Source organism: Mesoplodon densirostris, chromosome 6 (genome assembly GCF_025265405.1).
Source record: "Mesoplodon densirostris isolate mMesDen1 chromosome 6, mMesDen1 primary haplotype, whole genome shotgun sequence".
NCBI classification, from domain to species: Eukaryota; Metazoa; Chordata; class Mammalia; order Artiodactyla; family Ziphiidae; genus Mesoplodon; species Mesoplodon densirostris.
The window spans coordinates 110,731,964-110,750,652 of record NC_082666.1 but is presented as its reverse complement, the minus strand read 5'-3'; the positions used below and the strand labels follow the sequence as shown (position 1 = coordinate 110,750,652).

Below are 18,689 nucleotides of genomic sequence, written 5' to 3'. Positions count from 1 at the left end.
CCTGATACAGTTCCAGATAAATGGTGCCTCATGGAGTCATCTGGCGGGCAGCCTCGGCCCCTCAGCCACACATACGGGGTTGCCTGTTTTCTCACTGACACTGGGAGTTTGCGTGTAGCTCACGGGGTGGTTCGTGCATGCCCCTAGACACCTGGACAGCTATACAGTACGTCCTCAGTTTTGATTGTTTCGCTTTGGTACTTCTGCCTCCTTAACAGGTGTGACAGCCCTTGGATAGCAGGGGCTCCTTGCTCTTTCTTATATCCAGCCCTGTCCTAAGCACCCAAGATGCTTATGTGTTCTCATTGCCTGATCGGTTGTTACTTTTAGCTTACAGACTCTATACTGTGGTTCCTCGCCTGGTCAAGTTTGTGGATATTCTGACTAATTGGTATGTCAGGATGAACCGTAGAAGACTAAAGGTAAGTGCAGGCTGCTGTTGGGAAGAGCAGAAAGTGTAGGAAGTATGAGAGTTGAGGAAAAATGCGAACAGCTAAAAGGAAAAAGCATTTTCAAATGCTCTGACTTTTTTAAGCTATCTTTTTCCTTTTAATTGCATATTAACTGTATTGCCATTTGATGGATGGGGGAACGCATAAGTTTAGAAGACATCTTGCATATTTTCAAAACACAATTATGGACCTTCATATTAGAGGGAAAGTCTCAGGCCAAACAGGATTGTACTGAGCAGACCTCTTAAAATCTGAAATAAATTCATGCAGATATTTTGCAGATGTTTTTAGGTAGAGCTGTTTAGGTAGAGGTGTTTTTAGGTAGAGCTTCTACCTCTAGAGGGACAGTTACTTTATTGACAAGACTCGTCCTTAAGCTTCTTAGGGATTATAGGGTGAGTGAAGTATGGATCCTGTCCCAGGACTTAAGCTGTACATAAGCAACAATGGTAGAAAACAAGGAGTGAGGGATGCCCAGACCACTGTCCATCAGTACTGCCTTCAAATGTGTTAATGATAAAATCCCGCAACAAAACAATAATTTTGTTTTTGTTAAATTATATCACATACACATGTACATGTATGTGTGTATATATACATATATCTAGAAGGACATACACTAAAATGTTTAAAGTAGTTATCTCTGGGTAACTTAATTATGGTTGAGTTTTCCCCTTTTTATTATCTTTTTTTTCTTACAATGAACTATTGGTTTTAACAGTTTAATGTGTGTGTTTTATTCACTAGGGTGAAAACGGGATAGAGGATTGTGTTATGGCTCTGGAGACCTTGTTTAGTGTTCTGCTTTCTCTGTGCAGACTTATGGTAAGATGCTAGCCCTGTGGGCTGCCTGTGGTGCCTGGTTGCTGCACTGTCCTCCGTCTGTATCTATTCTGTATTTGTTCCACTAAAAATAGAAATAGAAGTGCTAAAATAACCTAAATTTCTAGTTTCTTTTCAGAAATCTCGTTAGCTTATGTATGTCAAATAAGGGCTAAAAAACATTAGCTTTAAAAGCTGGATTCTTTCTTTTCACCCCTGGCAGTACATTTCAGGTCAAGGTCCTTGCATCTAGACTCAAGAGCGACATACCTCATCTTAATGTAGATTCCTGTAATTGTCTGTGAGTAGTGGGGAACTTCTTGAACTAATAGCTAACCAAACAAAAATATATTGCGAACAGTGTTTTACTTGTGACATGTTCCTATCAATTGAAATATTAATTAAATGACATACAAGTAAAAATTCCAGTTTTAATTTCCTGTATCTTATTTCTGCTATTCCAGTTTAATATTATAAGGCTTCTATTTATTTTCTAAACATACATGGAATAAAAACTTGCTTTGTACCAGATCCCCTGCCTGGTGTCTCATGTCTGACCTCATTCCCCTTCATCCTGTGAAGCAGGTGGTGTTTCCCCAGTTTACAGAGGTTTAGAGACATTCATTCCTCTGCATGTTGACTTGACTGGCATGTGGTCAGGGACTCCTGTTTTTATTATAGACATCCTCAAGAGTGTTTTAGGCACTTCTGGCTGTAGTCCTGCTGCTGTGTTTCATGAGTGTCTAGCTCGCCAAGTTCAAAATGAGGTCATTTCTCTTTCATAGGGCATGTTTTGTAACCTCATGTTCATTTCTGTGCATATTACCATATCATTTCTCTAAAATGTTTATGTAGCTGCTTCTCACTCTGAGATCAGTTAATGATGGCTACGTATGAATGACCCGATGTCTTCTGTCCTTACACAGGCCCCCTATACCCCTTTTCTTACTGAATTGATGTACCAGAATCTGAAGACACTGATTGACCCTGTTTCTGTCCGGGACAAGGACACATTGAGTATCCACTACCTCATGCTGCCCCATGTTCGGTAAGAATCAAATATACATAAGCCTCTCCTGGGCCAGGGCAAGGAGAGTTGCCAGAGATGCACTCAAGTGGGGCCCCCAGCTCCCTGCCCCAGCCCTTCCATGCCCTGCCTCCCCGCTGAGCTGCTCCTCAGGCTACAGAATGGATAGGAGGGTTGCTTACTGTGGAGTCCCCTGTAGAGCTGTGGCAGGTAGGGGTGAGTAGGCCTGTTGGGATCCCTTTGGGGAGCTGCTAGGCACTAAGCAGCAGGCTCATGCTTGCTGCCTGCTTCTCAGTGTGTGCCCCAAAGGCAGGCATGTGCTGTCCTTCCCAAGGGCCTCCCCGGGAAGCCCAGCTACACCATCACATCTCTAGCCTGACCCTCTTCCTCACTTAAGCATACCTATTCTTTGGAATTTTCTCCTTTTGAATCTAATCTCTTTCAAATCCCTACCTCTACCAACCAGAGAGGAATTGATTGACAAGAAAACCGAGAGTGCAGTATCTAGAATGCAGTCTGTGATTGAACTCGGGCGAGTGATTCGAGACCGCAAAACTATTCCGATAAAGGTTTGAGATTTTATTTCTGTTTTGCATTGCACATACCTAGATAATTATGTTTTGGAGTATTTTCTTAATATAAAGAGCTGCCAGCAATGGTGTAAATTTCTTTTCTGCAATAACGGTGTGAATGACTTAGTACTAGTTATGCCTTCTTAGTCTGGAGCTTGAGATTCAGATAAAACATTTAACATTCATTTTTCTGCAGTTTATAGGACTGGATGCTTATGAACTTTCCCTTCCATTTTCTTTCTAGTATCCTTTGAAAGAAATTGTAGTTATTCATCAGGATCCAGAAGCTCTTAATGAAATTAAGTCATTGGAGAAGTATATCATTGAGGTAAGACAGTTGGTTTGTTTGGTTTGGTTGAAACAGACTTCTTACCTTGGGAAGATTATTTTGGTTAGTACTCTTTAGTCAGCTACACTTTGAGTGTATCATTTGTCCTTTTCCTTATTATATCAGTATATACATAAATTTAACCATCCATGGAATTTTACACTTTGCTTTTAGATTCATCATGACTTTTTACAATGTAATTGTAATTCTTTAACAGTGATTTTCAACGTCCATGAATTTTTCACCTTTGTTGGATCATTTATCCTTTCATCCACTTCTCTTCCCCAAAGTACTTTTTGATAACTAACACCAAAAAAATCTTTGTTCCTTCAGATTATACAAGTATCAAGTAAACACACACTGGTTGTAAATAAGCACTAGCATCGAGTACAAAGTAGGTCTCCTCTTACCCTGGCCACTCCCTGGTGTCTCATCACCCACTTGTTCACTAGGTTATCTCCTGCTGGGTTGTTCCTAGCATTTTACATACGTGTACACAACATTTGTACATACATATACACACGTGCACACATCATTGGTTTTATTTGTGAATAGAGAGGATCATATATGTAGTTTTTAACTTATTTTTTTTTCACTTTATAGTATTTCTTAAATAGCATCCCATGTTAAAACATGAGAGATCTAATTTATTCTTTTTGTTCACCTCCTGACTGCATCATAATTTATTTAATTACTCTTATATTGTTGGAAATTTAGGTTTCTGATTACAGACAAAATGTGTGTGTGTGTGTGTGTGTGTGTGTGTACGTGCAAATATGTCACAGTATGGATGTTGGATAGGTTCCTAGAAGTGGAGTTTTGGGGTCAGAAGTTTAAACTGTCATGTCAGTTATCCTCCCAAAAGGCTTTTACCCTGTGATGTTTTAAAAAGAAATATATTTCAAATTTCATTTTTATTCCTTTCACAGGTAGTATTTAAATCTTTATGATAGAAAATAATTAATTTCTATATTTGGTTTTGAATTGCTTGAGAATTCCAGACAAACATTAGAAACCAAGGAGTTTATAACTGTTTAGAAACTTAGAGTTTATAACTAAAGAGCTATAAACTCTATAATTAATGCTTAAGATATGGATGAAAATAGAATTATTTAAATAGAATAGCTTAATCACTCTGAGAACAAATAATATAATAATGTATAATAGCAAAACCAGAAATTTCCCTATAATTTGCTTCAGTTGACATTTCCATAATATCTCATTTTCATACTTCCTACTGTGCAATCACCATTTCCTGCTACGTTAGTAATCCTTAACTAACTAGTATGATGGAGACGTGAAATGTTAAGATTTTTTCCAAAAATATTTATTTATTTATTTATTTGGCTGCATCAGGTCTTAGTTGCGGCACACGGGATCTTCAGCGTGGCATGCAGGATCTTTTGTTGCGGTGTGTGGGCTCTTCGTTGTGGCACGCAGGCTTCTCTCTAGTCGTGGTGCACAGGCCTAGTTGCCCCGCAGCATGTGGGATCTTAGTTCCCCAACCAGGGATTGAACCCACGTCCCCTGCATTGGAAGGCAGATTCTTAACCAGTGGACCACCAGTGAAGTCCCGAAATGTTTTGATTAACTGATTCTTCTGGTTAATTGATAGTTAGATTTGTGGTGCTTTGAAATTTCTTGAGCAAAGGTTACCCTTAAACATGAAGTCCATATTTCTAATGCTACAGTCCTTGTTAGTTGCGTTAGGCTCAACTTGATTGATCTGGACAGGATTTTTTCATACCATACAGTTATTTATTAGTATTATTTATAGAGCTCTGCAGCCATCACCACAGTTTTGTAGCATTTTCATCATCCCAAAAAGAAACCCAGTAGCCATTTAGCATTCATGCACCATTTTCCCCTCAATATCCCACCATCCTCTGGCAAACACAAATCTATTTTCTATCTCTGGGTGTGCCCACTCTGGACATTTTCTATAAATGGAATCATACAATATGTGGTCTTGTGTGTCTGGCTTCTGTGACTTAGCACTAAGGGTCATTCATGCTATAGCATGTATGCATGCTCCATTCCTTTATATTGCTAAATAATAGTCCATTATATGGATATACCACATTTTGTTTATTCATTCACAATTGATCAACATTTGGGTTATTTCCACTTTTTGGTTGTTGTGAATAATGTTGCTATGAATGTTTGTGTGCAAGTTTTTGTGGACATGTTTTCATTTCTTTTTTATTTCACCTTGCCTACCAAATATAGGAATTGAATGTTAGGAAAGTTACATTATCTACAGATAAAAACAAGTATGGCATTCGCCTAAGGGCAGAACCAGATCACATGGTCCTGGGGAAGCGTCTGAAGGGAGCCTTCAAGATGGTGATGACATCCATCAAGCAGCTGAGCAGTGAGGAGCTAGAGCAGTTCCAGGAGAGTGGTGGGTATCTGTTTTATTGGGGGCACCGTTTGTGTCCTCAACCTGATGGGTGTCTCATACTTAGGCTCTCATACTTAGGCTCCTCTTTGATTTCTACTGTCACAGCCTTTTCTTAAATAAGAACTTTTTTTTCTGTTCATAAAAATATTTATTATGAATAATTCTGATAGTTTAGAAAAAAGTAAATAAAGTAAAGAGAATAAAAATGACCCATAACCGATCACCCATCCATTTAATGTAGATTGAGTGCCTACTGTCTGGTATTTGTTGTGTTAGGCACTGGGGTGCTATTAAAATTCTGATTTATATAATTACAGCTTTACAGAATGGAAATCACATTATAATTTAAATTTCACATTTTTCACTCATATATTTTTATGTTATTTTATTTTTATTTATAATTTTAGTCTGCATTTTCACTTTACATTATAAACATTTCTCTGTGTTATTAGTCTTTAAAATGCTGTTTCAGTAAGTGCTGAAAATATTTTCTTTCCTGTGGATACTGGATAGTGTCTTTAACCAGTCTCTTATTGTTGGTGCTTTAGGTTGTTTCCATTCTTTTAATAGTACAACTAATATTTCAGTGAATATTTTCACATATAAGTGTTTTGTGGAATTGATTCCTTTTGGCTAGATTTCTAGATAGAAATTACTGAGTCAGAGGGGTGGACCTTACGTTACCATTGAACTCAATAAATGCTAATGTGGACCTAGAAAAATCTACCCTAGTGAGAGAGCAGAACCCCCTGAGATTCACCAGCCAGTGGTATAGAGTGTTATTGTTATCAGATGTTGCTTGTAGAGAAAAAGATGGTGACTTTTTAGAGGTGCCAGAATGAAGACTAGAAGATATTCAAAAGAAAAAAGTTATGTTTTAATTTTAATTCAAAATTTAAATTTAGGGGCTTCCCTGGTGGCGCAGTGGTTGAGAGTCCACCTGCCGATGCAGGGGACATGGGTTCATGCCCCGGTCCGGGAAGATCCCACATGCCGCGGAGCGGCTGGGCCCGTGAGCCATGGCCTGCGCGTCCGGAGCCTGTGCTCCACAACGGGAGAGGCCACAACAGTGAGAGGCCCGCATACCGCAAAAAAAAAAAAAAAATTTAAATTTAAATTTTAAAATACTTAAGTATTTTTACAGAAAGGGGTTTAGCATTGAGGTTTGGGACTTCTTGCGAAGGAGGACTGGGTCAGAACTTACAATAGTTTCTCTAAAATATCTAGAATACGTATGTTGGTCTCAATTGAGTAAGACTGGAGTCATTCATTCAGCAAATATTTTTAAGGCCCTTCTGTTTGGTTGGCACTGGGAACATAGAGTTAAATAAGGCAGACATTGTCCTTACCCTCATGGTGCTAGCAGACACTAAAGATTTATGGACATAATCATAGTTTTGATAAGTACACTGAAGGAAATCTTTAGGGAGCTTTTCCAGGTGCCCAGGAGTTCTCAGCTCTGCCACGATTTGAATCATATGTGGTCTAATTATGGCCACTTGACATCCTGTAGCAATCCTAGGGCATGAGTTGTCTGATTGTTAGGGTTCCCTCTGAAGTTGAAAATCATAAGCATGGAAGTGTCATGAGGAAAGGTTTAAAGATTCAGAAATCAGATGGGTAGTTATGGAAATTGGGGAAATGCCCTAAGATTCCCCAAATTTTTAGGTAAAATTTATAAAACATAGGAGGCTAGCAACTAAAAGTTGAGTCAGTACTAATTTCACTTGATTTGTTAAATTAACAAAATTAAAGGATCAGCCTTTAATTCACAAATCTTAAGTTGTTTCACCAGTTAGCCAAAATATTAAAAATTCGTCAAATAAACCTTATTTGAAATGGAAAGCCTACAGTTTCTAAGCTATAGTTTCTGAATGGACTGTTCTGCATTGATGGAAAGCAAAATAGTTTTCAGAATGCAGTGACATAAAGTGAAAATGACAGCCAGTTGCTCAAAGACCAAGAAGATCATTTGTGAGTTACCATAGTAGGCTTTCCTGATGATGGGAACTGCCATCCTTAGCTGTTTATACATTCTGCCTACCATGAATAGGCATGATGCTCAGAACTTCACACTGTCTACCTTTTTTCACCCTCACTGCACTCTGATAGGCAGATAACAGAACACCAGGGTCCTGCAACCAATGAGTGGTGGGCCTAAGTCCAGTTTGACTCTACAGACTGTGCTTTCTTCATTATAGCATGCTTTCTCCATCATAAACATGCTTGCTCATGTTTATGGTGGAGATTCGTTGCCTTCTGGCACATGTCTTTGGACCTGGGAGCTTATATGCAACAGTAAATATCAGTGGTGATTTAAGTGTCCTCAAGATAGCATGGTGCAGTCTACAGAAAGTTTGTCTCATCCTTGACCTGAACAATGACATGAGTCCAGAGGACATGATCTCTTGAAGACTGTGTAGCTTGATTATATGAAGGTTTTATTAAAGAGTGGCAAAATATATTGGTAGCAGGGCAGCTTGAGGAGTGGGGTACTGATTGAGTAACAGTGGCAGTTGTTTCCCCAATAGGGACCATTGTTGTGGAAGGCCATGAATTGCATGAAGAAGATATCCGCCTCATGTACACCTTTGATCAGGCAACAGGTGGAACGACACAGTTTGAAGCACACTCAGATGCTCAGGTATTTTTCTGTTCCCTAGAATATTTCTTTACCAAAAGATAAGAACATAAGAGAAGAAAACATTTACCTGTGCCTCTCCTGACAGTATTGGCAGCTTGTCTCAGGGTAAAATAAACCAGTTATTTATTTTAGATGGGCCTTATTAAACTCCTCTATTATAACTTCTTGACATATGCATTTCTTTAATGAATACATAAATAGATATTTTGTGACTTTATGCATGCAGTTGTCCTAAGTGTTGGGTCATACAAGAGTGAGTAAGATGTAATCCCACCCTTCAAGGAATGAGTCTGTCATGGAGATAGAAAAGTAAGTCAATTCTTATTACTGTACTTGATAAGTTATCTAGTAGAAATAAGTGCTCCTATTTGAAGTCTGGGGTAGCAGTGGGGGTGGTTAGAGAGCACCCCTTGAAGAGGATGTACAAGCAGTTTTGCATTCTGGGGTCTGTGTTTTTTTTGTTGTAATGGATCACAGCGTCTCTCTTCACTCTTGACCAGACTTCTCCAGGCAGATAGGTTGTAAGGTCTCCATTGTGAGAGTGAGGGACCTGCTGGAATCCCTCTGTGCTTAATATGCCACATACAGGGGAAGATGCCTCGTATGAGGCAAGCCAACCTCCTCCAGCCTTTACACAGCGTTTTTTTTTTTTTTTTTTTTTTTGGCATGCCATGTGGCTTATGGGATCTTAATTCTCCAACCAGGGATTGAACCCAGATCCCCAGGAGTGAAAGCACCGAGTCCTAACCACTGGACCACCAGGGAATTCCCATACACAGAGTCTTAAATATGATGTAGACAGAACTCCATGTGGGCAGACAGTGGTAAGGAGCCAAAGGTGAGGAAACTAGGAAAGAAGGAATTGGGGCCAGGGAAAGAGATTTGTAAACAGTGAGAGGGTGCAGTCCTTTCTGATTACAGCCAAATGAGAGAGTCCTGAAGTCGTCTATACTTAAGGAAGTGTTGTTTGTGATGCTTCTGAGTTTCTTGACATGATTTGTGTATTGTGGGCCATGGTTGCCCTGCCATGACACATTATCCAATTCCAGTTTGCATCCTGTGCCTTCATGAAGTGGAGCAAGTTTGTTAACTTCTCTGATTGAGTGTCCTCAAAAACGTAAATGGGGATGATGCCTAATTTATACGTATATTCCCCTCTATAATAGAAGTGACACTGTCATTATCACCACACCATCGACAGCCTTTATGACCAGTGAGATAAAAAAGTAGTTAAAGTTGACAAGAAGGTGGCAATTTAAACTAAACCATATAAAAAAGTATGGTGTGGGCTTCCCTGGTGGCGCAGTGGTTGAGAGTCCGCCTGCCGATGCAGAGGACATGGGTTCGTGCCCCGGTCCAGGAGGATCCCACGTGCTGCGGAGCGGCTGGGCCCGTGAGCCATGGCCGCTGAGCCTGCGCGTCCGGAGCCTGTGCTCCGCAACGGGAGAGGCCACAACAGTGAGAGGCCCGCGTACCGCAAAAAAAAAAAAAAAAAAAAAAGTTTGGTGGCCCATTGTAGAAACTGTGTCTTGAATCACACCAACAAACCAAAGAATAGAGTCATGGTTAAAGAAAACAACAGAGATGGCGGCTTTGAGCTCTTCAGTGCACTTGTTTGTGGTGGATCCATTGTGAAAAGTTGTGCTGCTGTAAGAGCTTCATGACTGGTGATCTTATTTATTAGAAGAGTTGATATTATTCCTTAGATAGACAAAAAGCAGAGTTACATGAGAGACTCTCTTGAAAGTCAGTCTCAGACATCTCCTATGAGCAGCACCCTACAGAAGAAAAATGAAAAGTCTCACCTTTCTCTAGAGATGAAGGAATAGCTGTTTACAAAGGAGGACCCAAACGTAAAGAAACCACGTTAATTTTGTGTTTAGCTCAGGTGTGTGACTAAATAGTGCTGCATTATAGACTTCTGAGAATTTAAACACCATTTTGCTGAGTTTGAAAGAACCGTTTTTCTATATTTGATTGTCATGGTATACACCGTTCATTCCTACAGGCTTTGGTTCTCTTAGACGTCACCCCTGACCAGTCAATGGTGGATGAAGGAGTGGCTCGGGAAGTTATCAATCGTATCCAGAAACTTCGAAAAAAGGTCAGCTTGTCAGATTAAGAACAAGCTACTGTTTTGAAGTTTTGTTTTGGTTTTTTGTTTGGTATTTGTTTTGGTTTTGGGGGAGGAGAGGAGAGGCAGGTAATATAAACCATAGTAATTCATTAATGATGATTAGTCACTGATCTGTGGTCCATTCAGATTGTACTGTTTAGGAGAGGTAGGCCACTTCCTTTCTCTCCTTGCTCACTCCCAAGCTGGATGTGGCTCTTTTGTTTCTCTGATCAGAAGTTTTCAGCTAACATGTGCTCCTTGTCCTCCTTTTTCAGTTCTTTAGGGCTTCGACAAAGCCATCTTCTGAATAGATAGTCTTCCTGACTGGCACATAAGGTCATCAGAGCTGACAGCAAATGTCTCTAAGGAAGGGCAGAGATGCAGTCAGTGTGGAAGGACTCCTAGCTCAGGAAGAGATTGTTGGATCTGGACAGAGTGAGGTGGTTCTTCCTCATTAGTTGGGAGCCAGGACAGGTGTACAGAACATATTGCCTGCCCCTACTGGGTGAGAGAGCCAGGAAGCTTCTGTCCCAAGGAGGGCTCCCACAAGTCCTCCTCCTCTGGCCAGTTTTCTGAGACCTCTAGTTCAGGGTCTGAGGTGGCCACTCCAGCAGATAATGGGATACTTGTAACCTCTGTCTCAGTTCAGAGCCTTATGAGTTGTTACTTGATCACTGCTTTTTTCAGAGAATTGGTCAGGATACTGTACCCTTCCATAATGATTCAGTGTGGGATCATCAGCCCTGCTTAACAGCGCCTTACATTTCAGTTGACAAATGTGCTTCCCTTTTAAATTTTCTCTATGTGCTTTCAGTGCAATCTGGTTCCAACTGATGAAATAACAGTTTATTATAAAGCAAAATCTGAAGGAAAGTATCTGAATAATGTTATCGAAAGCCACACAGAGTTCATATTTGCCACCATAAAGTCTCCTTTAAAACCATATCCAGTTCCTACATCAGATGAAATCCTTATTCAAGAAAAAATGCAGGTGAGTTCTGAGTTCTGTTGAACATTAAGAGATTTAGGATTAGATTTTATGTTAAGTTTATGTAGTTATATCTCGATGTTCTGTCCCCCGGTAGCAATTAGTATAGTACTCAGTCCTGAAGTATTGCTCTGGAGAATAATGAGTAGAGTCCAGAAGAGAAAAAAAGGAAATTAGAGCTGTTCTCTTTGGGAAGGTAACTAGGATATACGTAAGAATTGCCAGGTTACATGACTGTATGGTGCTGTTTTATCTAAAACTATAAAAGTCAGTATTGTGGATTCTGGTGCTTACTGTTAAATATAAAGAGCAATTGACTTGAAAAGCAGTTTACTTTTATGGTAGTAGGTTATTACATAAAAATACAATTTCATTTCCTGTTCGTACATTTTAGATGTAACTCTGAAAATCTGACCAAGACATGAAAGGTATTGGTCAGTAATTCAGAAGTATGTCTGATAAAAATTCTTTTCTATATCAGTTAGTCATTTATTCAGTCATATGTTCCTTGCCCTGTTCTACTTTGTATGGGACAAATGGAATAGAAAAGCAGGACCTGAATGTGACTGTCTTTTCAGTGGCACAAGTTACAAGATGGTTTCATTTTCTATTTTGCATGTTTTCTAAGGAACAAGGAAAAAAGAGGGGAAAAATTGTAGCTCTTCATTGTTTTAGTGTTGAGATTGAATATGCTCTCAGAATTGTATAGAGCTCTTATTCGACACTGTGGTCAGATGCTACAGGTAGCCGGTCACATATTCTCATGTGCTTAGTTAAAAGGGTCTGACCTGGAAATTACACTCACCAGAGGATCTTCCATGCCTGGCCCTGCTTGTGCATATGTCAATCTTAACATTTGTACAGATGGCAGTGAGCAAGGTAAGAGTGAACTCCATTGTTTGTATTTTATTTTTTAATTAAGCCTGTGAATGTTTTTAAGGCTATTACAAGAGAATTGGTAAAATTGGATAACTTTTTCTTTCTAATTGTCATCAAAATGAATCCACAAAAGTGATTGAACTAGCACTTCTAGAAAGATGGAGTAGACATACTTTTCCCTATTCCTCCCACAAAGTACAGCTAAACACCCCAGACATGATATATAAAAACAAGCATAAGAAGACTCTTAATGGTGGAGGAAAGAAGGCAGACCAAATAGGGATCTTGGGAACAAGTAAGAAAACAGTGGAGAGTTCCCTGGTTTTTCTTTTTGCTTCATGTATCCCAGGCTTGGAGCTGAAGAAGCTGGCAATCTGGAAATGCCAATGCGCATGGACGTAAATATCCCAACAAAATCCTGCTCTCTGCAGGTGGGACCAGGAGAGTGGCAACCTAGCAAGACAGAAAAACTTCCAGACAGTAACTGCTCTACTCTACCCAAGCAAGACAAAAGAAACTAGGCTCTACTACCATTCACACCAGCAAAAGCCAAGTGGGGAGCCTAGACCTTGGCCAGGCTGAGGACCCTCAAGCCCTCACTGCCATGGTGGTGTCAGAGCAGACCAAGCAGTGAGCTGGGACTTTCATCCTACCTGGGTGATAATGAGCTCTTTTGCCCAGTAGTGTCATTGTAGACCACGTGGAGAGCCTAAACTTCTATCCCCATCAGGCAATAACAAGGCATCTCTTCTCCTCACCACTGCCCGGCAGTAGTGAGGCCACATATCCCACCACCCTGTCAAGATGTCAGTGAAGGCCACATGGGGAGCAGTAAGGAGGCATTCCTACTCTTTGTGGCCAGGGGAGGTGTTAGTGGAGGTCTAGAGGAGAGCAGGAACTCCTTTCTTGCATCACCTTACCCCTCACCACCACCACCCCACCCCCCACCCCAGAAGTAACAAGGAGTCCTGACCTCAGTGTCAATGCAAGCTAAATAGCAAACCCGGACTTCTCTCACTAATCAGTGATGAAGTAGTGTTCCCTTTCCCTTGCCAGTGTAATGTCAAACAAAGTCAACTAAAATAGAGGCTGTAAATAAGAACCGGAGTCTCATAATGCCTAACATGTCCAGGTTTTAATTGAAAATTACTCATTATACCAAGAACTGGGAGATCTTAAACTGAATGAAAAAAGTCAGTCAGTACATAGGAACAGCAAGATGAGAGAAATGTTGACATTATCTGACAGAATGTAAAGCAGCCATAACAAAAATGCTTCACAGAGCAATTACAAACACAATAGAAACAAGTGAAAAATAGCCTCAGTAAACAAGTAAAAGATATAAAGAATAGAATTAAAATATTAGAACTGGTAAATACAATAATTAAAATACAAAAACTCAGTGGATGGGCTCAACAACAGAATAGAAGAGATAGGAAAGAATCCATAAACAGGAAGAAATAATAATAGAAATTACCCATTCTGAAAAGCAGAGTTAAAAACAAAAAAGCTGAAAAAAATGAACAGAGCCTGAAGGATCTGTGGGATAATAACAAAAGTTTAACATTCTTGTCACTGCATTCTGGAAGGAGGAGAAGATAGGTCAGGACTGAAAAAGTATTCAAAGAAATAATGTCTGAAAACTTCCTAAATTTGGCAAAACACATAAACCTAAAGATTCAAGAAGCTAAGAAAACACCATACAGGATAAATCCAAAAGAATTCGCATCAGACATAACATAGTAAAACTTCTGAAAACTTAAGGCAAAGAAAACATCTTGAAAGCAGTGACAGAGATGTTGCAATACCTAACTTCTAGGGGAAAAGCAATTTGAATCGTACTGGATTTCTCATCAGAAATCAGTAGAGGTCAGAAGATGAAAGGACAACATTTCTCAAATGCCAAAAGATGAGTATTGTCAACCCACAATTTTATATCAAGCAAAAATATCTTTCAGGGTAAAAGGATAATCAAGACATTCTCAAATGAAGGAAAACTAAAAGAATTTGTTACCAGCAAGACTTACTCTAAAAGAATAGCTAGAGGAAATTCTTAAAACAGAAAATGATAAAAGAGGAAATCTAGGGACATCAGAACAGAGGGAAAAAAATGGAAAGAGTCAAAATATAGATAAATTCAACAGACTTTTCTTCTTGAATTTTTAAAATTATGTTTGATGGTTGCAACAAAAACTAAAACCTCTATATGCATATGCAAGGAATATTCAAGATAGTTATAAATAGGGAAGAGCAAAGGGATGTAAAGGGAGTTAAGATTTCTACACTTATCTCAGACTGGTAAAATGTCAACACCAGTGGTTATGTATATATAGTGTACCAACTAATGCAACCACTATAAAAGCCTACACTAAAAGATACATACAGGGCCTCCCTGGTGGCGCAGTGGTTGAGAGTCCGCCTGCCGATGCAGGGGATACGGGTTCGTGCCCCGGTCTGGGAGGATCCCATATGCCGCGGAGCGGCTGGGCCCGTGAGCCATGGCCGCTGGGCCTGCGCATCCGGAGCCTGTGCTCCGCAACGGGGGAGGCCACAACAGTGAGAGGCCCGCATACCGCAAAAAGAAAAAATACATACAAAAACGCTAAACAAATAAAAATGGAATTCTAGAATATGTTCAAGTATCCCACAGGAAGCATGGAAAAAGAAAGTAGAACAAATACGAAGCAGAAAATAAAATGGAAGCCTGAAACTTAACATCAGTAATTACACTAAATGTAAATGGTGTAAATACATCAATTAATAGAGATTGGCAGAGTCATAAAAACACATTACCCAGCTTTTTGCTGTGTACAAGAAAGTCCTTAAATATAACAAAATAGGTAGGTTGAGAGTAAAAGGCTAGAATAGGATATACCATGCAAGCATTACTCAAAGAGAGCAGGGTGTCTATGTTCATTTCAGTGAGTACACTTTATAGCAAAGAAAATTACCAATGATATTAAATAATGATATAATGTCAACCCAAAGGAAAATATAATGATCCTAAGTGTATATATACCTAACAACAGAGCTGCTTAAATACATAAAACAAAAACTGTTAGACCTTGAACGAGAACAGAAAAATCCGTAATTATAGTTTGAGAGAACAGTTAGATAGAAAATCAGAATCTAATCAGTATTTATGGAACACCCACCGCACCTAACAGCAGCAGACTACACATACTATTCAAGTTCCCATTTACCAAGGTATATTATAGCCTAGGCCATAAAATAAACCTCATCAGATTAAAGAGTTGAAATCATATAGAGTATGTTGTCTTACCACAATGAAATCAAACTATAAATCAATAACAGGTAAGAGCAAAATCTTAACACATTTGAAAGCTAAAAAACATACTTCTAAATAATCCATGATCAGGGAAAAAGTGTTAAGGAAAAATAAATGCATAAAACTCAATGAAAAGGAAAATACAGTATCAAAACATGTGGATTACAGCTAATTTGTATCTCTGAAGACTAACATTAGAAAAGAAGAAAGTTTCGATCAGTAATCTAAGTTCCAACCTCAAGAATCTAAAAAACAAAGTAAGCAGAAAGAAGGAAAATAAAAATAAGAGCAGAAATCAAAGCAATTGAAAATAGGAGAACAATGAAGATAATAAAACAAAAAATGTGGTTCTTTGAAAAAATTAATAAAATCAATAAACCTCTAGTGAGACTGACATAGAACCAAAGAAAACACTAATTACCAATATCAAGAATAAAATAGTAAAAGTTTACTGTACATCAAAAAAAAGAAAAAAGAATAAAATAGGACATCAGTACAGACTGCAGAAATCAAAAAGATAAGCAAATACTGTGAATAACTCTCTACACATAAATTTGACAACTTGGATGAAATGAACCAGTTTCTCAAAAAGCTCAAACTGCCTCAACTCACTCATATGAAATAGATAATTTCATTAGCCCTATAGCTATTAAGGAGATTGAATTCATAATTTAAAAACTCCCTAGAAACTTTGATTGTAAATTTGATTTTCTAGTTGAGTTTAATGCCATCACTGATGGTGTTGCACAATACAGATGTCCATCAAAAAGGGACATAGACATATTCATAAAGTTGGTTCCTCATACCAGTTAAAAGTAATGAAATGTATCTCTATGTATAAATTTTTCTATATTTAAAAAACATTTTCAATGAAAAAAGCAAGTTTCACAATTAAATATACAATAGTGAGCATTCATGTAACTTTTTTTTTTTTTTTTTTTTTTTTTTTGCGGTATGCGGGCCTCTCACTGTCGTGGCCTCCCCCGTTGCGGAGCACAGGCTCCGGACGCGCAGGCTCCGGACGCGCAGGCTCAGCGGCCATGGCTCACGGGCCCAGCCGCTCCGCGGCATATGGGATCCTCCCAGACCGGGGCACGAACCCGCATTCCCTGCATCGGCAGGCGGACTCTCAACCACTTGCGCCACCAGGGAGGCCCCATGTAACTTTTAAAAATACATCATCACACATTGTTTATAAACATATAGAATTATGAAATATGAGAACATGGACTTGAAAAACAAAGTTCATAATAAGTCTTGGGCAAAGGAGGAAGGGAAACTGAGGCAAAAGGTAAAAGAGATGGCAATTTTTAAAATGTAATGAAACTCTCAAGAAATCTCCAGATCCAAATGGTTTTGCTAGATAATTCAACCAGACTTTAAAAGAATAAACACCAGTTCTACACAGATCTTCCAGAAAATAGAAGAAGAAGGAACACTCCCTAACTCACTTTATTTCCATAATAAAGTATTGACACCAAAACCAGATACAAACAATACCAAAAAAAGAAAACTACAAATATCTCTCATGCATATAAACGTACAATTCTTACCAAAAAATCATGAAATTGAATAAAGCAGTATATACAAAGAATTATGTATCATGACAGGTGAGGTTTAGTCCAACATTACAAGGCTGGTTCAGTATTCAAAAACCAATCAGTATAATCTACCATATTAACAGATTAAAAGCTTATAAGACTATACCAGTTAGAAAAAGCATTTGACAAAATTCAGTGTTCATTCATGATAAAAAAAAAAACTGTCAGAAAAATAGGGAGAGGAACTTCATCAACTTGATATTCAGCATTGCATTAGAGCTTCTTGCCAGTAGAATGAGGCAAGAAAAGAAAAAAGAAAAGGCATGCAGATCAGAAGGGAAGCAATAAAACTGTTTCTATTTAAAGGTGACATGATTGTCTACATAGAAAATTGCAAGGAATCTACAGACTGAGATGTATACTGGGACCCCTCCGTTGCTTTGCCCACCAGCACCATTACCAGCTATTCCCAGGATGTTTGTATATCCATTTGGACCTGTGATGATACCTCGGGCAATACGTGGTCCTCTACACTGCTGCACAAGTTCAGTGATGTGTGGCATGTGAGCTGATCCATCACTGCCAACATTCTGCCTGTCTTAGGTAGAGACAGGTGATCCTGTGGAAGGAATTAGTCGCAGAAGCAGAGGATGTGCATAAGAAATGTCAACAGGGCCAGGGTTTTTTGTCAGCTTTAGTCACAGAAGGCCAGCAGAATGAGCAGTGGCAAACAGATGGGGCCTAGCTCCCCCATCTGCTGACTTCAATACTGCTTCTTTCTGGACCAACTGACCAAACAACTAGGAATAGCTCATAACTCCAACAAGATTATTTTCCCAGGATTGATTTCAAATGCAACCACAATTTATCATCTGCATCAACATGATGTGATATGGTTTATAATTTACTGTCTGACTGAAAGCATTCTTGTTATGAGGAAAAAACTACAAATGATCTTTATATTATTTTAAAGTATTTTGGCTAGTTTTATATACCATTTGGGTTTAAGCTTTAATTGGGAGGGTTTGTTTCCAAAGTAACTGAATAAAATCTATTACTTTTAAAAAAATCATATTGCTTATAAAAAGAAGAAAAAGGTTTTCATCAAATTCACAGGATATAAGATAAACATACAAAAATTAATTTTTATATTCTAGCAATGAACATATGGAGAATGAAATTTGAAATGTAATACCAGTTACAATTGCTCAAAAAAGAGATACCTCGGTATAAATCTAATAAAACAGGTACAGGACTTTTGTGTCAAAAACTACAAAATAATGATGAAAAAATCAAAGATCAAAATAAGTGGAGAGGGACTTCCCTGGTGGCACAGTGGTTAAGAATCTGCCTGCCAATGCAGGGGACATGGGCTCAAGCCCTGGTCTGGGAAGATCTCACATGCCGCGGAGCAACTAAACCCATGCGCCACAACTACTGAGCCTGCACTCTAGAGCCCATGAGCCACAACTACTGAGCCCACGTGCCACAACTACTGAAGCCCACGTGCCTAGAGCCCATGCTGCACAACAAGAGAAGCCACCACAATGAGAAGCCCACGCACTGCAACGAAGAGTAGCGCCCGCTCGCCACAACTAGAGGAAGCCTGCGTACAGCAACGAGGACC

At 39.1% G+C, this 18,689-nt stretch overlaps 1 protein-coding gene across 4 annotated transcripts in view; it reads left to right on the top strand.

Annotated features, from left to right (window-relative positions):
* Positions 1–18,689, top strand: part of IARS1 (isoleucyl-tRNA synthetase 1) — an 81,731-nt gene that overhangs the window by 50,849 nt on the left and 12,193 nt on the right. For all 4 annotated transcript variants that reach the window (XM_060102397.1, XM_060102395.1, XM_060102394.1 and 1 more), the window contains exons 21-30: positions 331–422; positions 1,200–1,277; positions 2,201–2,322; positions 2,768–2,870; positions 3,118–3,201; positions 5,431–5,605; positions 8,137–8,249; positions 10,258–10,353; positions 11,180–11,356; positions 12,127–12,232. In XM_060102397.1, coding sequence (XP_059958380.1) covers positions 331–422; positions 1,200–1,277; positions 2,201–2,322; positions 2,768–2,870; positions 3,118–3,201; positions 5,431–5,605; positions 8,137–8,249; positions 10,258–10,353; positions 11,180–11,356; positions 12,127–12,232 — 1,146 coding nt within the window. The remainder of the gene's footprint in view (positions 1–330; positions 423–1,199; positions 1,278–2,200; positions 2,323–2,767; positions 2,871–3,117; positions 3,202–5,430; positions 5,606–8,136; positions 8,250–10,257; positions 10,354–11,179; positions 11,357–12,126; positions 12,233–18,689) is intronic.